This window comes from Callorhinchus milii, unplaced genomic scaffold (assembly GCF_018977255.1).
Source record: "Callorhinchus milii isolate IMCB2004 unplaced genomic scaffold, IMCB_Cmil_1.0 Scaffold2, whole genome shotgun sequence".
NCBI lineage: Eukaryota > Metazoa > Chordata > Chondrichthyes > Chimaeriformes > Callorhinchidae > Callorhinchus > Callorhinchus milii.
This window is the reverse complement of record NW_024704743.1, coordinates 71,315,235-71,339,092: the sequence shown is the minus strand read 5'-3', so window position 1 is coordinate 71,339,092 and position 23,858 is coordinate 71,315,235. Positions and strand designations below refer to the sequence as shown.

Genomic DNA, 23,858 nt, shown 5'->3' with positions numbered 1-23,858 from the left:
GCCCAAGTGACCAAATCCAAGAACAGCTAAGGATAGCGTGGTCCCAATAAAAGAGCAACAACAAATTGACACAGTACACAACCTCATAGGAAATCAATCGTCCGGTTCAACATCTCTGATCAGGAAAACCTGAACTGAGTCTAGAGACCAAGAGTCAAGGTAGACATTATATCGGATTCTTCTCACCCCATTAATAAATCATGGGTTTGTATCAAAATCCTCAGATAGGGTTAAACAGCCTCAATCGAGCCAGAGGCCAAGAGACAAGCAAACCTGGAATCAATGTCTCCACTCCTCACGAATAATTATGTGGTGGTCAGAACGGGGTATCCTTGCAATCCTAATTTGAACCCTAAAGGCTGAGTATTCACTGACAGGAACTGTGCTTGCTCGTAGCCAAAGATAATTGATGCTTTATATTCAGATCCGGCACAAACACGTGGGCCGAATGGCCTCCTTCTGTGCTGTATAATTCTATGATTCTATGATTCATTTCCAGACTACTTGCTGATATCCTTTTGATGCCCATACTCTCAATGACTTATTAATCATAATCACAGGTAATTAGCACACAAAGCTTTGTATTCCTGAATATATTCACCAAGCACTTAATGGTAAAGATCATGCTATAGGAGTAAGAGGGAGTTAACAATACATTTACTAAAATTAGACAGATTAAAGCAGTTCAGTTAATCCTTTGAGTTCCGAAGAAAATATTTAACACACGAGTTCAAAAAAATACAGCAAGAATAAAATGTGTTAGTTGTTCTAAAAATAAAATTGATGTTCATTTTCACTAATTGTTTTGCCTGCTGGCCATGTCGCCATGACAATAACCATTTCTTGTCTTTGAGTCATAAGGAGAGCTTAACTTACATTCATTGCAGGAAATAGTCAGGTTGTTAAAATGCTGAGAAATATTGACGTTGTTGATATAAACAAACTATGTTTAATCGTAGAAGATTGATTTAATCTAACAAAGCTTTTAGACTCATGAAGGTTAACAAATACCCAACAAAAGAAGTGTCGCCGCTGTGCAACCATCAAGAAGTATCTGGTTAGGAATCAGTATCGCAATGAATGCAAATTGAGATATGTAAATGAATCACAGTACACAATAATAATAATCCTTGCATTTGATATAGCACTTTTTACGTCTTCTAGACGTCTCAAAGCGCTTCACAGAATATACTGTAAAGTGAATTGACTGCATTTGTGGGCTGCAGACAATTGTGCACAGCAGTATCCCATAAACAGTTGTGGATTGAGTGACCAAATTATTATTTTTTTAAAGATAATTATCCCCGGAAAAGCGATCCGCCAATCGAATCGGAGAGGTGCATAGAATAAGGAAACTTGGCCAACATTTTGCCCTGCCGGGAATAGAACCCAGGTCTCTTGCTTGTGAGGTGAATGCTCTAACCACTGAGCTACAGGACCAAATATCTGGAATGTTAACAGTATCAAGTCTTTCAGTTGGATAAGAGAGGTATGAAGGCACTCACACTTTTGATTTTAATGCTTTGTACCATGATAAGGTCCATATAATGAAGGATAATTCGAAACATTGATATTAAACAATCTCTGAAAGTCTATCACATCACTTTTGTTTTCAAATCCACTGGCACTAAATCCCCATTCTGGCAAATCAGATTTCTGTGTGGCCTTCATTGTGCATAGCGAGGATAAACAGTCAACCTTGACAATGGTTTACATGCTCCCTTGTAAGCTTACAGACAACCTAGGTCTATAAATTCAAGGTTCCAACAAAAGGTAGCATTTGAATCATAGGATTGAATCATTGGAAAACAATAAAACACAATAATATCCATATTATTCCAGTGCAACCCTATTACGATGCTCTTCTTCATAATAATAATCCTTGCATTTGATATAGCGCCTTATCACATCTTCAAGACGTCTCAAAGCACTTATTTCGTTATAATGTGGTTGTTCACACCGAAATGCCCATGTTCCAGACCATTAGCTCACCTTTGACATTACTATTTACTTCATTGCACATGTGGAACATGAACCAGTTTTTACAATTACAAACTGCACTGTTTTAGCTGGTTAAACTCCAACTATACTCCAGGGCCCACTCTGAAATCCCCAAACCTTGGCTCTTGCCAACCTTTGCCTAACAAATTACGAGATTAGATGAGCAAGGTGCTTACTCAATTCCAGATAGAGGATATTTCCATCTATACATAGAACTCTCACTAGCTTGTTCTGTATACTTTTAAACAAGGTGAAGGAGTTTGTGCGTGTTGCACAACTGACCAACCAAAAAAATTCGACCTCAGATTTCCCATTCCATGTATCTCCATATTATTCCAGTGCAGTCCTGTTCTAATGCTCTTGTACATAGCACAACTTTGGTTACAACTCAGCTGCACTGTAGGTTATAACACTGTTCACTGCACACTTTACGTCATCTAGACCAAAATGTCCGACATCCAGGTCAATGAGGAACGTCTGACGTCACCTCCCACTTTGCTGCCCAAGTGTGAAGCTTGCCTGTGCTGTTCACGCTGCACTCACCATCATCAACAATAAACACTCAGTGGGACTTCATGGTGCATGTCCCCAACTGTGGTATAATAATAATGATGATAACCCTTGTATTTGACATAGCCTACACGCTGTGAGGACATCAGGAACACTTCACAGGATTTACTATAAACTGCGTATTTTATAGTCATCGGTGTTATTGCTCTGCACGGCTCAAGAAGGGACCTTGAAGGTGTTGACTGGAAGATACAAGGGCCATCTCCCCTATTGTTGAGTATATGGCTTGTGAATACACACTCATATCCAGGGCTTGATATCTTGATTGTTGATTGTTATCCAGAGAGGCAAGCAGCAACTGCTCAGGCTCTGCACCTCCTGGTACAACCATCAATCAGTGGGTAGCAATGTGTGTTCAAGTTGGAGAAGGAGGATGATGGCAATGCTCTCACACATTTTATGGTGAGATCTGCTGCTCATTTGGAATCTTGCAGAGATGCTGGTATTCTGCTTTCTAGTTAGTGAGGACTCATACCTGTGCTTGTCAGATGTCAATTGACCACAAACAAAAATATATTTTTGTTCGGTCAGAAGGGTTTCTGACGCATTCTGTAACACATCAGTGTTTAAGAATATTCAAATCAGACAGCGTTCCATATATGGATGACCCCTACCAATGGAAATTTCCCAATGTCCCTGGAGGAATATATCCTGTACCCAACTCTAAAGTGTATCAGGTGCAAGATGGCAAGCATCAAGGCTCGGGGACCCCAGAGTGTATGTTGTGCTACTGCTGAGGTTTAATCCAAACCCAATAGTCACTGGTTGTTCATTTGATATGCCTCTGACCTTCAATCCCAAACTCTCATTTCCTACCTCTAATACACTTTACTGTGGCTCTGACATGCTTTGTGTCTTCCATTACCCTTTTACCCTGTGTTAATCTCACCCCTGGCTACTCCATGTGGCCTTAAAATCAATTCTTCTACATTCTCCAGGACTCTCAGTCTGCCTTCTCTCCTAACCAATATTGGATCTCCTTACCAACCTCAATAAAATCCTCCATTCTACTCTTGCTCAGGTATTGAGAAATACTCAGTAAAAGCTATTCCAGCCTCCCTAGTAAGTTGACATTAGTCTAACTTTGTTTGTTGAGACTGGAGAAGGAGGGTGATGATAAAGCTCTTGCACGTTTTATACTGAGACATCTTTGTCTTAAATGGTTAATAGTAATAGTATTTGTAACATTGTCACCCTGACAAAACTAATCTCCAAAGCAATTCACATGCTTAAACTGCTTAAATTCACTTCTTAAAGTGTCTTAAAGTTGGTGTTTCATGGTTTGAAATAGTGGAAGAAAAGTTAGCTTACATCATTCGCAGTTCAACAAAATAGCTAACCTTGTCTTAAAATATATCAGCAAAACCCATCTCACAGGATGTTTTCAACTCTTAGATATCGTTCTACTTTCATTCTTTCAGAGAAAGCTTTGAAGCTGGAACTTAAAAGCAGTACTGACCTCAAATGATGATGCTTAATTTCATCCTCTTTTAAGCAGATGTTGAAAGCCACTTCTGGTACTTCGAGCCCCATTCTGTATAAGTACTTGGCTTCTAAAAGTACCTCAAACACAGCTGGATCAAAGTTCACGAAAAGTTCCTACATTTGGAATAATAAAAAAGCAATACATCTCTGAAGACTTTATGTAAGTAAAACTTGAACAGAGCAATAATGCATTGTATCACTCAAATAATAGTAGATTTGACAAAAAATACTGCTTAATCAATCCATGACTTGTTTCAATCCCCTCCCTCCCATTTTCTATCCTCCTGAAGGAATAGACTCATGTATGAGTCATAGTGTTCAGCCTTCTGAATAGTGATAAGAACAATAGATTGTATTAATCAAGAGATCAAAATATATTTATGCATCATTCATTTGTAGAAAACTGTTTTCGAGGAGTTTGATTACAGCGTAGGGTGATTTGATTCCAGCATGTTTCCAAAACTGTATTAGCTTGTAATTCTCAGGTGTTTCAGATTATTTGGCACATTAATATTGGACTGCAAAGTTGCCATTTTGTACAAAAAAAGCTATGCTGCACCTGATGAATTTTGATTTTGGTATCTGAATAGCAATATATCATTTTGAAAGCTTTTACTTCAAAAATAATCCAGGGCATCCACTCCATACCTTCCACTGACGTGCTAAAAGTTAAACGCACAAGAGGAACAGCCAGAATGTAAAGAGAAAAACAGAAGGAAGATACAATATATGGCTAAAGCCTTATCAAAATGCTGAACAACCACACTCAAGGAACACGAGCACACACCCCAAATCTTATTATTGCAATTTGCTGTGGCATAATTATAATTCATCCAATGCACTGCAATCGTAGCCAGTTTTTGCTTAGAATCCAAGTTATTTTGAATCAAAATATAAGTCACTGTGCTCTGTTGTAAAACACATTGATAATAATACCATGTTCATACATTATTTACTGATAGACATATATAGAGAAACCAGGTGTAGTTAGTTATTAACATGTGCATTTCACCGTATTTGTATCAAGGCACTTTGGATTTCAATTGTGCAGTTTACACGCTATTGTTAAAAATAGTAAAACACGATTGATGGTTTCATTCCAAAAGCTGTCAACCAAATCATTATAAATATTTATTTACCTTACTCTCAGGATGCCGGACAAGCAGTGAGGCATGAAGGCCACATCGTGCCAAGTCCACAGCTCGGGCCCATCCTCTGTGATACAGCATTTCAAACTCCAGAAGGACAGCCGCCATCTTGTTGTAGTTTCTAATAACTTTTTTCATTTCAGGGGTCTAGTCACAGGAAAAGTAAAACAAAACATATCTGCATTCAAATTGTACAGATAGCTTGCTTCTATAGTACTCTAGCCTCCAGGTTGTGGTTCAAGCCCCATGTTGGGACTTTAAGCTCATAGTCGAGGCTGATATTCCAGTGCAGTGGTGGGAGTTGTTGGGATCTGGAATGCATTGCCTGAAAGGGTGGTGGAAGCCGATTCGATAACAACTTTTAAAAGAGAAGTAGGGGAGGACATGTTTGCAGGGCTATGGGGAGAGAGCGGGGGAATGGGATTGATTTGGAATAGCTCTTTTAAAAGAGCCGGCACAGACATGATGGGCCGAATGACCTCCTTCTATATAATTCTATGAGGACTGCATTATTAGAGATGCTTTTTTTGGATGAGACACTAAACAAAAGGTGTGTCAGCCTGTTCAGATGTTCGTTAAAGACCCCATTACACTATTCAAAGAGTTTCTTCTGGCTAATGATGCCCCAGATAAACTGGTTATTGACTCTTCACGGCTGTTTGTGAGACATTACAGGAAAAAATACAGCTGCCTTGTTTACGTACAAAGGCAGTTGTTTCACTTTATAGCAATTACCTGGTAAGCACTTTGAAATTTTCAACATTACAGACATTATATCAAATTATAATACTGTCCCATTTGCATATTTCTAACCTATACCAAGCTTCTACAATTTTATAATAATCTGGTAGTATTACAAAATGTAAACGTACCTTTAAAATATCAGCATTGTTTTTCAGAAACTTCATGGGAACGTCTATTTTTCTGAATAGTTGTCGGACCCACATTATCTTCCCAGATACCTAATTTTCACAAAAGCCATGAATACTATTATTATTATCATTATCATTATACTGATATTAGTCATTATGCAGCAATGAAATATACTTTGAAAACAGTGTGTCCTTTATAGTTATATGTGGGCTGTAGACTTAAATTCCCCCAATTCATGTAATTTAATAAAGTTTCCTAAGACTAGCAAGGATGTGTCCTGAGATGGTAGCCACATCTTTCCCTTTTATCTCTCCACATACCTTCTCTTTCTGTCTCATACAACTCTATCAGATTCCTATTTATAAGCACCCCATTAAACTTTATCTCTTGCCACAAATATGGGGTATGAGATAATAAATGTATAAAGAGAGTCTTGGAGTTTGGGCCTTTTTCCACCTAAGGAGAGGGAGGTATGATAGAGATGTTCATGATTCTGAAAGAGGTACAACAAGATAGATCTAGGGGTGTTAGCTGACTGGTCGCTCACTATGTCAAACCAGTGTGAGGCAGAAATAAATAAGGTAAACCGGATGCTGGTCTATATATTGTTAAACTAGTTCAGTTTAAATCCCCAGATATCATACTCAGGTTGTCTTGTCAGGCTGCAACTAAACCACAGCCTACAGTTCTGGTCACCCCAACATAAAAAGGCTGCTCAGACCCAATAGAGACAGTACAGAGGAAAGCAACAAGGATACTACCCATTATTAGAGCAATGAACTATGAGTAATATTTGGACAAGGTAGGACTCTTCAGTCTTGAGAGAAGACAATTTAGAGGGGACTTTATTAGAGGTGTACAAAATCTTCAGTGGCATTGAAAAGGTAAACCCAGAACAATAGCACATTTCACATCAGCAGGATGTCCCAAGGCACTTGACAACAATAATAACAACAAAATTACATTTGTATAGCGCGTTTCATGTCAGGAGGACATCTCAAGGCGCAATCCTGTCTTGGCACCTGAGCTAAGGTTGAGAAAGGGAAAGATGACCAAACGTGCGATCAAAGACGTAGGTCTTGAAATAATATTTTAGAATGCACCAAGATGGTAGAGGGGGACATAGTTTAGAGTTGTAATAAGCAGTTTCAGGAGAGATACCAGTAAGTTTTCCTTTACCCAGAGGGGAAATATCAACTGGAATAGTATGCCAGGAAAGGTAGTTGAAGCCAGGACACTGGACTCATTTTAAAAAAACTCAATGTTCTGATGGGAGGATGGTAGAGTGGTGTACTGGAGCGATGAGATCAGATGGGCTAAAGAGGCTTCTTCATTCAAACCAATGTTGTGATCTTGTGATAAATAGGGACAAGTAATTTGTTATAGATGAGGATTCGGTGCCAAGAACATAAAGTCTCGGAATTGTTAGCAGAAAAAAGGGAGAAATTAGAGCGAGCTTTAGGGTGGAATTCATTCAGCACAAGTGACCATTTCAGCTGCATCAATAGAATAAATGAAGATGGAAATGAATAATCACTAGACATGTAGAACCATTAAGGCCTATACAGAAAAAGTGATTAAGAAAAAGGATGATTTAGAAAAAAAAGAGGTAGCAGTAGCAAAATCATCGCAGGCCAAAAGATCTCTTTCTGTGTTGAAAATGTCTGTTTCTGTGATAATGTACCACCAAGGTTCAAAGAATACAAAACAAAAATCAAGAACTCCAGCTCGGAGAGGGAATATGCAATCTTGGTGTTTTGTTCAACCCTTATCTCTCCTTTAAGCATTTCATCTGGTCCCTGACCAAGTCCGCTTTTCTCCACCTCCGTAATATTGCCCAACTCTATCGCTAGTTCATTCCAACACAGTCAAAACCCTCAAACACCTCTAGACTTGATCTTGATTTCTCTGATGCTCTCCTTACTGGCCTTTCCAGCTCAATTCTCCATAAGATTCAGATCATTTGTAACCAATATGCTTTTGCACAACAGGTTTCATGATCAGGCTCTTTGGCAGGCCCAACTATTTCCCTATTCTCCTGTGGATTGGCTTCAGATCTTCGTTCAAATGCCTGTATGATTGTGCCCCTTACCTCTGAAAGACTAAGGAAAGTAAGGATATTCTACAATTTTTAGGTCCTGATAGAGAATAAGTGAGAGCAAGAAACATTGAATGAGTCTTGATAAAACTCAGAGAGGAATCTGGGATGAAAACCAAGAATTACTAGATTAAATTTTAGTTCTCATATTTCTTTGTTAGAGCAAAGGTTCTAAACAGTCATCAGGAGAGCAAAAGATACCACAGATAGATTTAGTGAAGCAAAGGAGAGAGATTTTTCACCCAAAAATAATCAATCAGATGATTCACGGAATCAACTTCACAGAGCTGAAGTTGAAATATACAATATCAGAAAAAAACACCAATATCTCCTCAGAATCAAAATTTGGAGTAAGAAAGAGTACAAGGGAAACTGAAAAAGGTGAAACTTGAGTTCAAGAGAGGAACAGTAGGTGAGGGAAAGATGGCAAAATGAAATGGACATGGATAGATTTGAATGAGAGAATATTGCAAACATGTAAGGAGTAAACCAAAGTGAAAAGAGGAATCCATGGATTCAGCAGGTACAGGTGTGACCTAGAGTTTGTGGAAGATTGTTAATTTTCAGATCATACTTGCTAACAGCAATACAGAAATAGCTTGCATCAAATCAAAGAACTGAAACCAGAAACATTTTAGTAACAAAAAATGAGCTTACAGATGGAACATTGCGAGGTATAGGTGGATTTTCTTTTTGTTTCTGATAGGTCTTGCGCACAAAATCTAAGTCTCGCCCATATCTCTGCAACACCACCAAGTACTTATCAGTAAGATCCAGCTGTGCACCAGCAATACGCTCAAACTTGGCCAGTAGGTCTAACATTCGTTCTGTCTAGAAAGAGACCAAGAAATGGTTGGAGCAACAGGTAGTCTCTTTAAAAAAAATTAGGTAGGCTTTTTTTTAAATCATTTAACATTACTTACAGTTAAGGATTGCTCAAACCAGGAATCCACAAACATCTGCAAAGACTGATAAAGCCCTTCTATCTGGTATCTGAATTCCAGGTAATCGTTGTCAAACTGAAAGAGAAATTGTTAAACTAGCACTTACCACACAGAGAATAGATTGTAATTGCAGATCATGTGGCACATCTAAAGAAAATACATATTGCATTAACCAGGATAAGAGTACTGGAGGAACATGATACCTTAGCAGCAGGGAACGTCTATATTACCTAACAGGTCCATTACCTTTTGATTGAGCTGAATCGTATCTCTCTATCCCACAGCCTCCCAGTCTCTTCTCTTTACAGAAATACATTTAGTTGCTACTTGAACCCAATTATACTTACTATAAGCTTTTCTTTTCTGAAGGTTCAAACTGCACAGTACAATAAAAATGTTTTTCACCATTGTGCATTGAAGCTCAGTTATATTCCATTGAAAGAAGCTTATTAAAGGGATTTTTTTTTACACACACAGTCTTGAAGGAGAACAACCTCAATGGCCTCAAATCAAGTCATATGTAATGGAGTAATAATATTTTTCCATTTGAAAATTGTACCATTAAAATATCAGTGGTTGGCAAATACAGATATTTTAAACAACAACGCAAAAATAAATTCTTTATAATATGTAATAACATTTGAAAATGTACCTCTTGCTTTCTGTAGTCCAATACATTGTAGCTCTTTGACATTGTGCTATTGACAATCTTCTGGTAACACAAATATATCTCATCAAAACCTTCTAATTTAACATTCTGCAGATCTGAGAGATTTTCCATAGTGTTTAGTATATCTGCAATCTTCTCCAGACGTTTGCAAAAAGTGTCAAACTTGCCAAATATATAGTTTTCACTGAAATAGGAAAAATATTATTTCCAGTTAAATGAGATCATTGGATCTTTAACGTCTACCTGAACAGACAGAGAGGACATTTCAGTCAATGGACAGTACCTCCAACAAAATGCTTCCCCAGTTTCAGTTAAGACTGGGATCTCAAAGTCCCAATGCGGGAATTCATGCCAAAATCTATTATAATAATAAGTGGAAACACTTGGAACACCACTATACACCACCTGGAAATTAATTGTCCATGTTCAAGTAATACTCTAAAAAATATATATTTCCATTGACAATCCTGAATTTTTGGCCCTGACTACTGATATACCAACCAGCAGGAATAATCATTCACTTTTCCTTGACCTTTCAGAGGTTTGAAGACATCTATTAGATCCCCTTATAACCACTCTTCCAAAGAAACCAGCCTAAGCCTACCCTCATAATTATAACCCCCTCATCTCATTTGCCCAGGAAAATACAGTCAATTACTTTACAGTGTATCCTGTGAAGCACTTTGAGACGTCTCGAAGAAGTGATAAGGCGGTATATCGAATGCAAGGATTATTATTATTACTGAATTTTCCCTAAAAATAACCATAGAAATGTTTACAGCACAGAAGGCCATTTGATCCATTGTGTCTGTGCTAGCTTGTTTAAAGAGCAATTCATTCAGTCCCATCTATCTGCCTTTATCTGTGGGTCAGGCTGGCTCAGTTGTAGCACTCTGCCTTTGAGTCAAAAGGTTGTGGGTTCAAGTCTCACGTCAGGATTTGGAACCACGGCACCCGTCAGGTCTTTCTCCCTGTGTGAAGTGGCTACAAATTGGTTGCCGGCTCATCTCAACTTGCCACCCACCTGTTCAATCGAGCCACTCCAGGAATTGGCTGACCTGAAAACTGACTGGCTGAAATAGGACTCCAAAACAAGGAATAAGATGAACTGGGCCACCAATTGCCTGTGCAAAACGATTGGCATATTGTGTTAATGCTTAAAGACATTTTAAGAAAACTTTCTTTGAAATAAAAAAAACATTTTGTTATAGGGGATAGAAAGGATCAAAACACATAAGAGGTAAAATATTACTGGTGATAGTATCTCGAGGGCAAATATTTCTCATTCAGCTCAAAAACGATAATCCTCCCAATAGCATTTATAATGAGTGCAAATGAGGCAATTGTGCCGCTGGCTACATCTAAGCTTGTTTCTGGTAGAGTTATTAAGCACAGTACACAGTGTGTGTCCAGTCATCCGGGTTTTATTTCTCTTTCACTTTCTGATTTTCTCTCCTTATTCTCTTCTCCTGAAGGCACTGCATCAGTCTGAAGTACATTTCTGCTGCAAGAGCAGCCCTGGTCAACATAAGTGGCTTTGTTCTGTGTTTGCTGAAAATTCAAGGGGGGTGAGGGGCTACATAATATTCTGTACACTGGGTTCGCTTATACAGAACCTCATTTGCTTCATTTCTAAGTATTTACATGGTATTTTGGGAAGTGCTTTGAAATATCTTTATATGAAACGTGCTTTCTAAATGTAAGTTATTATTATTATATTAAGCCAACTGCTAAGATATCAGGGTAACACTGATAATATAATTCAAATTAAAAAGCATCAAACACACGTCTGTCTGTTCTTCATGTGATTATTGAAGATCCCAGATGCATTATTTGAAAAGAGAAATTAGATCCTTTCAGTTTCCCAGACACTGCAGATTAATTAGTCATTCATCTCATGGCTCAGTTGGTAGCACTCTCTCCTCTGAATTAAAGGTTGTGGACTTATGCCTGATGATGGGCATTTGCATTCACAGTCTAGGCTGAGACTCCAGTGCAGTGTTGGGGAAACACCTATATTATATAAATGAATGTTGTTCTTGTTTGTTGTTTTTCAGTTTTAGTTCCCAGTTCAGCACCTAATTCTTCCTGCAACTTTTACCATAGCTCTATGTTCATACATTTTTTTCTGGAGCACTGTGTCACTACGTCTCATAAAATGTCTAGAGACAATGGAAAAGCTGCAGAGGTTGATTCCTTAGAGGGAGAAACTCCAGTGAAAGGCTTGAAGAGCTGGCCTATTCATGATCACAAGAAAGATTCAGCCCTTTTGATTGTATTCCTACATTGGATCAGAGGAGCCCAAGGATTGATCTTGTCGAGATCTTCAAGACGGTGTATTGACAGATGGCAAGATCTTCAATCAATTTTTGTTTAAGAACTAGAAGTCATGCCATGATCCTGGAAAGAAAAGGTTACTTCCAGCTTGAAATAAGGATGCTCGTTCACATGGTGGGCATCTGATATAGGCTAGTGAACCAAAAACAACAACAACAACAAGATTCCATTTATAGAGCGCCTTTCACGTCGGGAGGACGTCCCAAGGCGCTGGATAGTTGGGTCAGGACCCGAGCAGGGGGGAAATGCTGAGGGGAGGGAAGGGAGGCAGCGAGGAGGGGGCAGAGAGTCGAGAGGGGAGCTGAAGGCACGATCAAAGAGAAAGGTCTTGAAGGAGGAAAAGGAGGAGGCAAGGCGAAGGCACTGGGGGATAGAGTTCCAGAGCCTACAGACAAGGAGTCTAATGGTGCTGCACCAACATTATTAGGATGTTCTCCTGACATGATAGGCGCTATACAAGTGTAATTTGCTGTTGTTACTAACAGCAATATTGGCGGATGCAGAGGTTGACTAATATAGGCTTTTACACTATTAATGGTTGGGCTCCTATCTTGGAGCTCAATCAACTGACTGCTTTGAGATATCAGAGGAATTTTCCAGAGAAATGCTTTATTTTCCATTTAATCTGTTTTTTCACATCCCATTGACTGGGACTGAGGTGCCAGCAACAGGAAAGAAGAAAGGTTAGACTGTTTGGTGGGATATAAAATGAGAAAGAATTATCCTGAGAGTGGACTTGATGGATTTATAGGCCTTTATCCACTGTTTCCTTTCTTTGCACCTATCTACGTGTCACTGCATTATAAGGGATCTTACCCTTAATGCAACACTGATGCAGCATTCACTTACAAGTACTGTCACCAAAATTAATAGCAAAATTCCTTGAAGCACTTTGGGATGTTGCAATGATGCGATAAGGTGCCATATAAAATGTAAGGATTATTAATAAATCAATCTATACAATTTTCACTGAAGCAAATTGCTGATCAGCATTATTGTTAAACACTAAATCTAATATAGTATTTGCTTTTGGATTCTGCTTCATATCTTCAGTTAATTAGGTTTATTTTGAGCCCACCTCTATGCAATTGATATTGCTTTTAGAATCCTTTGGTGGAAGGACTAGTATATACATAGTTGTTTAACTGTTCTGCTAACTCCACTCCGTGGAGTCCTGTAGCTCAGTGGTTAGAGCACTCGCTTTGCAAGCGAGAGACCTGAGTTCAATTCCAGGCAGGACGAAACCTTGGGCAAGTTTCCTTACTCCACACAGAGCCTAATAATAATCCCTCCAAAACTAAAAACAATAATAAATCGGTCATTTTCAATCTACGACTGTTTGTGGGACATTGCTGTGCGCAATTGGCTGCCGTGTTCGCCCACAAATATACAGTCAATTCGCTTTACAGTATGTTCTGTGAAGCGCTTTGGGACGTCCTCCCGACGTGAAGAGCGTTATATCAAATGCAAGGATTATTATTATTATTATTAATTCTTGCATCTTACAATTTTCAAAAGGGAATTAAATAGGTTCTTGAAAGGGAAACATTTGCAGGGTTATGAGGAAAGAGCAGGGGAGTCTGACTGATTCGGTAGCTGTTCCAAAGAGCCGGCACAGGCACAATGGGCTGAATCTCCTTCTTCTGTGCTATAATATTCTATGATTCTATGATATGCACTAGATATCCTCATTTGTAAAAAAAAAGGATGGTTTGTCTCCAGCTATCTAAATGGATATCATAAGCATCTGTCACAAGTTGAGGATTGTCACCAAACGAAAAAGAAATTTAGGATTCGTCTTACACAAAGAGTTGTTAAAATCGTTACCATAAACATCTGTTTGAAGCTGAATCCAGAATACATAATTCAAAGGAAGCAGGATAAGTACTTGAGAAAAAATACTGAAGGAGATGGAGAAACAGCAGGGATTAGAATATATCCTTCCGGTAGGGAGCCAGCATGAGTACAAACACCATGAATCAAATGCCCTCATTCAATGCTGTAAACTAACTATGATCACAGCTTTTGACTTTGATTTACATCCCTTTAAAGAATGATTAATGCCTCTTTTGTACATCTCTGAGTTTGAAACATTTCCAAGATATGCAAAATCACATTAAGTTTTTCAGGATGGAGGCATTTAAGTCACTTTTCAAAATCTCAACGCCAGCTTCAGACATTCATGATTTACCCATTTACAACTATACAACTGTAGCATTACAGCTGTATCGAATGTTTATTTCACTAATATGATTCCATGCTTCAACGAGATAAATAAATCATTGTTTCTTGCTCCGATCAATGACCAAATTGGAAAAGGCCTAAAACGGGGACATAATTCACAACATGTATGGCAATTGCCCCATCCTCTGGTAAAAAATAGCAAAAACAGATTTTCAGATGCCATCCAAAATTCCTTTTTATATACCAATCTGTGCATTAATGGAAAAGGATCAGAACTCAGAAATATCTATGTACAACACAAGATGTCAGAGAGACACACAATTGTTTTCCTGGGAAGCTGATGTTTGTTCCGCTTCCCCATAAAGTAGCATGTTTCAAATCATTAATGATTTTTAGCTTTCATTGTGTGTCACTAAGTGCATGAGAACACCATATGCTACAAGCTATAGATGATCTGAGAAATACAATGATGGAAAAGGTTAACGAAAAACACAGCGTTGTTTGAAGCATGCCGGCATAACTAAATCTATCATTTATGGTAATATATTAAAAGTATAATTTTGTAGCTATGGGAAAAACACATTTTGTGCTGAGTGGATGCATTAACTGATCATCCCACCAATAAAATTTATATTCATCCATCTGATTTATTTTCCAGTGTGCAAATTAACTCAGCATTACATTAATAGGGACATCTGCCTCCAGCAACTTCACACATTCTCTAGCTCCTGTGCAATCTTGTCTCCTTATAGAAATCACACCGAATAGTGAAAATGCTGGAACCAAAGGTCCTAAATTTCTCTAGCATTGAATGCTCTAAAGGTAGAGGAATGTCTGCCTTCACATGTGGCAGTACCAATGAGCTTTTTGCAAGTAAATACGAGAACAGAAAGATAACAAGCTCCAGTACAGAAAAAGTAAATTTGTGTCAGTGACTCTAAATCAGGTTGACCTTGATTTTAATTGCATTTTCTGTGTAAATGGAAACGGTTGTTTTTGATTATCTTCTGAAAATGATCAATACATAAACACACATCTTTTACGTATGACAACCACAATAAAATTATGTTCTAGAGATTGTTCTTGATATTGTTAATACATTTAATTAGACAGTGGAATCAAGAGAAATATTCATATATATATATAATTCATAGAACAAGCTGAACTTAGTTATATTTTGATTTTTCGCTGAAATATTACTGAGGTCTTGAGTGTTAAAACCATATAGATATGGATCATGTGCCTCACCATATCCATCATGCAGAACATTGTTGCTAAATAGCAGTGGGTACATAGGTTCAAACTTATAATTCCACACGAGGTGAATTCCTAAGAATAGCCACCCGGCTGGGATAATTGGCAGACTAAAGTAATAATTTCTCAAAAAAGTGTTTTTTTTAGTAAATAAGGGAGAATCAATTGAACGTAGCACTGGCAGAAGTCTAGGACTGAGATGCCAGCCTTCCTATCGTCCAACCCATAGACCATAGACTGCTATGAACTGTGCAATGGGCCTACAAAACATAATACAGTAGAGCCCTGTTATAAAATGTTTCTTAACATAGGTGCCCTGTGGATTGGCAGCTCGCTTCCCACACACCAACCAGTTTCCCATACACTGCATGAGTAGCACACAGCAAGTGACGTTGGCAGCAACTTAATGGCCAGCAAACAAGGCAAGCATGATGCTGGAATATTATTAAATCAGTTGAGTTGCGATCCCCAGATGTCATTCTCAGGCTGTACAGTGCTCTGGTCCGATGCCACCTTGAATATACAGAATACTGTACATACTGCAACATAAGAGTTCTGCGCAGGCCCTAGAGGCAGTGCAGAGGAGAGCCACAAGGATAATCCCCAGTGTTAGAGGAAAGAGCTATGAGCAATGAATAGACAAACCGGGGCTCTTCAGTCTTGAGAGAAAATGCCTCAGAGAGGACCTCACACAGGTGTATAAAACTTCAATAGGATTCAGAAAGGAAACCCAGATCATTACGTTGGGATGTACCAAGAAGGTAGAACAAGAAGAGGTATGTTTAGAATTGTAAAGGGCAATTTCAGGACTGATATCAAGTTTTCCTTCATGTAGGGGGTAATCAACAATTGAAACATGTTGCCAGGAAAGGTTGTAAAGGCTAGGAAAACTATTCTCATTCAAAAAGTAGCTTGATTCAGTGATGAGGGTACGGTATAGTAGTGTTCTGGAGGGACGAGATTGGATAGGTGAAAGGACCTTCTTCATCCAAACCAATCTTGGAATCTTGTGGCCTGAAAAATCAACCATTTATGGCACAGAAAGCTGTGCAAATGCACAGTGAGGTCACTAGTCCAGTAGTTGGTGTCATCATGATGTGGAAGCACTGACTCACTGTTATAAGGCTGGTTGGGATTTTAATGGATCCCAACGAGCACGTTAAAACAGAGCTCTGCAGATGAGGTGATAGTAATTAACAACATTATTGAAGCTGGTGGATATCAAAAGTTTATATAATTACCTGAATTCAAACTGCTTTTCCTTGGGATTTTTCCGAAGCTTCTCTCTAATTCGGTGAAAATTGCTTTGATACTCAACATTCAGCTGAATGCATTCTTTAATCCTCTTAAGAAGCTCTTGCCTACAAAGAAAGAGAGAACAATGGATGTGCTTAAATAAAAGTTTGTTTTTGCTAGAATAACAATTTAAAACATTTATCTGCGTATTATACTTAGGAATAAACAGCAGAAGCCTTCTTCAATTAAAGTTATACTTCAAGTATGAAAACATTTGAATGCTGAACTACTAATTTCAAAGTGCTTAAAAGTGATTGTGGCCCATTTCACTTCGTACTTTTCATCTCCATAGTTTGTACAGTATGGACACAATGAGATTAATGATTTTTTCAACAAACAGTACTCTATAATCAATCACTCTCAGAATGCTTCAGTGAAGCAGGATTTTCTCTGGCATAGATTGGTGTCAGAAAACACGTTGTTTTTGTATTTACAACCGTGACCAAATCCTGAAACTATCAAAATGTAAAACAGGGACAAGTAGAATAAAGCACAAAAAATCTGAAAACTAAAAAACAATCTACAAACCCACCTTTTCCACTGCACCTATGATTATAGGGAAAGAGGGAGATGGAGATAGAGTGCTGTACTTTGGTGTCCAAGCCCATAATTTTGAAGCATCCATTGTAAAAGGCGCCATATAATAATAATAATCCTTGCATTTGATATAGCACGTTATCATTTCATTGAGACGTCTCAAAGCACTTCACAGAATATATTGTCAAGTGGATTGACTGTCTATTTTGTGGGCGAAAAGGACTTAATGCAAATTATTGTGGAACAACAAAAATTAATCCTCTTTCCAAAGCGTAGCTCACTACAACAGTAGGAACATGATTTTTGTGACTGTAAAATTGATTGGAGGAAACAGCAATTTCACCACACTATTTATTTTCAGTGAGCAGGTAAATATTTTCTTTGATCGCACTTGATTTTAAGAAAATTGTCAACATGCAATTTTATGATGTACTCATTTAAGGCAAGGAACATTTCCCCCATTTGCTTTCAGTACTATCTACCCTGAGACTTGCAAAGAATAAACAAACACCAATAATAAAATGTATCTACATCATCTTGCAATAACTCCAAACCTATAAGACCTATATGTCTTCAGTAACATTAGACAGCATTTATTTTTCCACCTGTTTCAAAGGAAAGCTTCAGTTCACCTTTCTAAGTCTTGTGAAAAAGTTAGGAATAAACAAAATCACTTAAATTAACCATCTGGAATCCAGAGATATGAAGTTAAATGTCTTGAAGCCACCAGAGTGAGATCTTCTGTTATCATTTTGTTATTTAATTTTGTTGTTGTTGTTGATGAGTAGGATAGGTCAGGGCTTGTGTGCAGTATAAATACCAGCGTGGATTAGTTGAGCCAAATCCCTCTTTTCCGTGCAGTATCATGCTATGTAAATGTATTTGTATTAAGAATCAAAGGATGCCAGTGCATTTGGACTAATGAAGGCTATTAGCTTCTAAATTTATCCTGACTGCCAAGTTACGACATCATGGCTTTAACCCTGTGCAACCCTGTCAATCAGTCGGGGTGCATAGGGTTGCAGGTATGGATTCATACAGGAACTCTTCATGCCAAGTAGCAGCAGAAACTTTCTTTTGCTGGAGACCTAAAAAAGGGGGGGATCTTGTACAATACAAATTTCCAATACAATTCAAATCTACATTAATATAGCACATTTCATGTCAGGGGAATATCCAACAGTGCTTTTCAATACTGGACGGGCAACCGAGGTAGGAGCAGAGCAGAATGGTGACTGAGTCAAAGAGGTAGGTTTTGAGAAGCAGGTGAAGGAGGGTGTGAGTTAGAAGGACTCCTGGATGGAGTTCTAGAGAGTCAGGGCAAAAAGGCTGAAAGCTCACCCACCTGATAGTGGGGTGTAATAGGGGAAGGACAAAACACAGGCTGGTGTTCACTAAGCAAAGAGAGCAAAGAATCAGATCTCAGCTGTAGTTCCCAGAAGTCTTAACTAGTGCCTGCTTGTGTGGCTGCTAGAGAATTGTAGTAAGATCATCTTCACAGTTGCTCAAAACAACAACAACAATAATAATCCTTGCAATTTGATATAGTGGCTTATCACATCTTTGAGACGTCTCAAAGCTCTTCTCAGAATGTAAATTGACTGTATATTTTGTGGGCGAAACGCGGCAGCCAATTGCGCACAGCAGTGTCCCACAAACATTCGTGGATTGAGTGATCAAATTCTTTCTTTTTTTAAGGAATTATTACCCCCTTCAATCTGACCGCCAATTGACTGACAACTGGATTCCTAATTGCTGTTAGGTAAACAGAGGCATGTGGAGTAAGGAAAATTACCTAAAGTATCGCCCTGCCGGGAATCAAACCCAGGCACCTTGGGACATCCTCCCGACGTGAAAGCTGCTTTACAAATGTAATTTTGTTGTTGTTGTTGTTTCTCGCAATAACAATGCGGGTTAGACCACTCTGCAAATATACTAGTAATCCTTTTTACAAATCGATTTGGGGATGCTAAGCTCCATATAGAATTTAAGCATTTTTTTTAGTTAAGAGTCTGTATCAGGTAAGGAGTAATAGCAGCCATCCAATTTATAGCCACCCGTCTCCAGTATACCTTTCTCATAAGTGGTCTGTGTCCACAAGAAAGATCACTTCTGAATATTAGCATATTTCACTATTTCATAAAATGACTTGGAGCAGTCTCAGTCCAATTATTTAGAGGTGGGATAACGCAGCAATCCAGGCATTTTCACTAAAAGGTTCTACAACAGTGGTGCAATAAATAGAAAATGTTAAAAAGTATGGGGGTGGTTAAGATTATTGCTTAAGCATTAAGGAATACTGTTTGGCTAGAAAAGAGGGACAATCTGCATCTTAACCCATGCTATTAATCACTAGAAGTGTCTGGTGCTTTGCTGACCGTCTGAAAAGCGAAATTTTTTCAGACCCAACATTCCACACCACAATGAATGCACAAATTCAAACCCCATGCTTTAAAGATAAATAATCCAGTCACCTGTCGTGCTCCCAGATTGTTCTAACATTCTGGCAGAGGTAGGCTTTGCACGTGCTGATCATCTGATTGGTAACTTTGACGAAGAGAGAAGTCATTCGTTCCGAGGTGTTGTAATACTTTGAGATGCTATGTATCATACGGATACTGTTCATCAAGTTGGTTATATGGTCAAGCATGGTAACCTGCACACAGGAGATTAGATGTAAAAAATAAAACATTGTTTTTTATAGTCTGTATTCCATGCTATGGTAGCAAATGCAAGGCTTATTATGGTAAGCAAAATTAATGATATATTTTTAAACTTACAGGTGTACATTTCATAAGAGGCCCAAAGAATTTGTCCAATGTGTACAAGTACTTCACATTGTCTTTTGCTTCATTGGCTACGTCAGTGATGTTTCCATCCTTCAATTTAAAAAACAAAATATTATTATACAGAAGTAATATTGAAAAACATGTGATAAAAGAAATGTGTTTTATTACATGCAGATTCTCAAAAGGGAACAACATGGTGTCTTTGATAATGAAAAATACCAGTTCTCTCCAATGTTTCAGTGATCTTGACTTTGCAACTTGAAGAATGCCCACCACTTTTCTCACTTGAGGACTCTTAATTTGATCAAGAAGGCTAGAAAAATAAATCAAACAACTTGATGAAGTTATTTAAAGGTCAAAGAACACGTTTGTTCACAGTTATTGTGATAATCTTTATCAGCTCTCAGTTTAATGCTGATAAAACACTGTGTAGGAAACAAGCATACATTGGGAACACTGATTATCCAAGGGGATTTAGAGAGATTTATGACTTTGGACAGATAATTGGAAAATACCATTAAACAAATATAAGGTAATACATGTTGGCTCCAAAACACTGAATATTACTGAAACAGGAAGAAGATTTGGCATGAATGACACAATATTTGTTAAAATAATCTCCACGATGAGACAGCAATTACCAAGGCAAATAAAATCAAGCAAAGCATAAATTGATGCAAAGTCCATGCATGTAATATTAATTCTCTATTAAACATTAATTAGACCACATGTAGGATACTGCAGCTAATTCTAATCCTTTGCTATTTGAAAGGTATTAAAAGGTGATTAAGTGGGATTCCTGGCCTTGAATCACTTTATGAAGATGCCAGTCCACAAATTGCAGAGTGTCTTCATTTGAATTGTTCCAAGTTCCCAGTCGGGTTATCTCGCTCACTCCTGTCTAAGTACTGAACAGTTGACTCAGTTAGATAATGTTTTGGACTACTTCAGCTATTCAAGGGATTCAAGCAGCATGCAGAAATATATAAAATATCACTTTACACAGACAAACGTTGACATATCCAGTTAGTTTGAAGCTAATCTCCCACATACACCAGTGTATTCACAACTTTAGTTCACTGTTAGGCAAAAAAAATCAATAACACCACATATCAGCCTGGCACAGTGCTAGCAGTTTCGCCTTCAAATCAGAAGGTTGTGGTTTCAAGCTCCCTGTCAGGACTTGGAATCACATAGTTCAAGCTGACACTCCAATGCAGTGCTGAGATTATTATCGCATTATTAGATTCAGTCCTTTGGATAAGATGTTAAACCGAGGTCCTGACTGCGTGTTCATTAAAGATCCTATGGCACTATTTGAAAAGAGAACAGAGATTTCCTGCTAACAATCCCCCAAATAAAATTGGTCACTCACTTCATGGCTGTTTGGGGGACATTTCTGTGTACAATTGGCTGCTGTGTTTCACCCACAAATGACACATTCAATCCACTTTACAGCATATCCTGTGAAGCACTTTAAGATATCTCGACAATTTGATAAGGCGCAATATCAATTGCAAAGATTATTATATTACAACACCATATCATAGATACTGGCATTGGGTAAGGACTTTCCCTTTTGTTGGTCAGCCAGGTATCCGACAGAAACCCATCATCTTTCTTAAGAGAATCCAAGCCAAACTGAGATTTCCATGCATCCCACCTACACATGGAAATTCCAGAGATAGATTGTTGGAATGGAATGTGCACTCTCTCCCTGGAGAGATGCATCCGGCTTACCTAATTCTGGAAAGTATTAGGCACATGGTGTCCTGGTGTCAAGCAAGTCTTTTAATATTAACTCTGAACATGATTATCCTTGGCTTCAACATTTAAAGGACACAGGCTTCCATCCAGTTCAGAGAATAGGAATGGAGTCAGTGACTTATGCAGATTTCACCTGTGTTAGCTATTTTCTTGATAGATTGATACATTGGGTTTTCATTGCTTTCCATCAAAGTTTGAAAAGACACAGAATCAAATGTACAAATTCCCACATAGTGAGTTTAACACAGCTGTGCTGTCAAGGTAAGATGCAGAGTGAGATACCAAGCATTTTCCTAGAAGAAGGGAAGATCAGATGACCAAATACCTCCAAACTACTCTAATGTACATCTTGGTGGCTAGTTACAAAGTAGATCTGGGATCAGATTCCTTGTTTAGTGTCATGATTAAGAATAGTGTACGATAGAGGAAGACTCTTTCATGGTGAAGGAATGCTGTATAATTTAGGAAGCTTCTGCATGAATAGGGAGTGGTGTCTGGTGCAGGAACTCTTCATGGTCAGGCTCTGATGTATGGTTTAGGAACCCTGATAAACAAATAATAATAATCCTTGCAGTTGGTATAGCACCTTATCACGTCATCGAGATGTCTCAAAGGGTTTCACAAGATATACTGGTAAGTGGTGTGACTGTGTGCATTCTTGTGAGCAAACAGCAAAAAGATAAACAAAAATTACATTATTATCTTTACTTTTTTTTAAAAAAAATAGCATTTTGTTTCCACTACATTTTTTGTCAACATTTTATTTATGCCATTATCATTACACTTGGAGCTGATCTAAACTCACAATTTAAACAGTACACCTATTGCACTTTCCTTGGCAATGCGTAATCTGCCCAAATTTATTGAACACTTGTATATCTACAGATCTCTGAGTGTTCTCATGGTGTAAAGGGAAGAATGCTGAATGAGTCTTTTAGGGTACTGCAAGTAAAAATTGATAAGACAGAAAAAGCTGCATGAGAGTGTTCAGTCTAGAAGGGCAATGGATTAAGATCAGATTCGGTGGAGTGTTGCGATTCTGTGAAATAACTGGAAAATGGAAAGAGTAATGAGATTTAGAGGATCAAAGGCTGTAGAAAATAATTCATTTGAAAGCGAAGTAAAGAAGTTTCACTCTAAAAATTAAGTTTTTCTCTGAAAATATACTGACTTGACATTTGTGTGGTGTACTTCAAATTATACAAGCTTTTGGAATTTAGCGTTTTTTAAAGTGGATAACAGATAGGCAAAGTTTAAGACAAATATTTAGGATAATAATTATCTTTGTATTTGATAAAGCGCCTCATCACATTCTTGAGACATCTCAAAGCGCTTCACAGAATATAGTGTAAAGTGGTATAAACACAGAAGTCACTGGGAACACACAGCAAATCAGGCAGTAATAATAATAATAATCCTTGCATTTGATATAGCGCTTTTCACGTTGGGAGGACGTCCCAAAGCGCTTCACAGAACACACTGTAAAGTGAATTGACTATATATTTGTGGGCGGACACGGCAGCCAATTGCGCACAGCAATGTCCCACAAACAGTCGTAGATTGAAAATGACCAATTTATTATTGTTTTTGGTTTTGGAGGGATTATTATTAGGCTCTGGGTGGAGTAAGGAAACTTGCCCAAGGTTTCGCCCTCTGCCTGGAATTGAACTCAGGTCTCTCGCTTGCAAAGCGAGTGCTCTAACCGCTGAGCTACAGGACTCCACGAAGTATCCATGGAGAGAGGAACATGAGTTAATGTTTCAGGTCAATTACCTTTTCATGGAATCATGGAATTATACAGCACAGAAGGAGGCCATTCGGCCCATCGTGTCTGTGCCGGCTCTTTGAAAAGAGCTATCCAATTCAATCCCACTCTCCCGCTCTCTTCTCATAGCTCTTCAAACT

At 38.2% G+C, this 23,858-nt stretch overlaps 1 protein-coding gene across 1 annotated transcript in view; it reads right to left on the bottom strand.

The window, feature by feature from the left end:
* The window catches only part of dnah5l (dynein, axonemal, heavy chain 5 like), a 157,819-nt gene that overhangs the window by 117,207 nt on the left and 16,754 nt on the right, over positions 1–23,858 (bottom strand). Inside the window, exons 10-20 of the mRNA XM_007897565.2 lie at positions 20,406–20,499; positions 20,178–20,276; positions 19,872–20,053; positions 16,806–16,925; positions 9,772–9,973; positions 9,099–9,194; positions 8,833–9,006; positions 8,703–8,711; positions 6,077–6,166; positions 5,196–5,351; positions 4,031–4,170 (exon numbers count right to left, since the gene is read on the bottom strand). Coding sequence (XP_007895756.2) covers positions 4,031–4,170; positions 5,196–5,351; positions 6,077–6,166; positions 8,703–8,711; positions 8,833–9,006; positions 9,099–9,194; positions 9,772–9,973; positions 16,806–16,925; positions 19,872–20,053; positions 20,178–20,276; positions 20,406–20,499 — 1,362 coding nt within the window. The remainder of the gene's footprint in view (positions 1–4,030; positions 4,171–5,195; positions 5,352–6,076; positions 6,167–8,702; positions 8,712–8,832; positions 9,007–9,098; positions 9,195–9,771; positions 9,974–16,805; positions 16,926–19,871; positions 20,054–20,177; positions 20,277–20,405; positions 20,500–23,858) is intronic.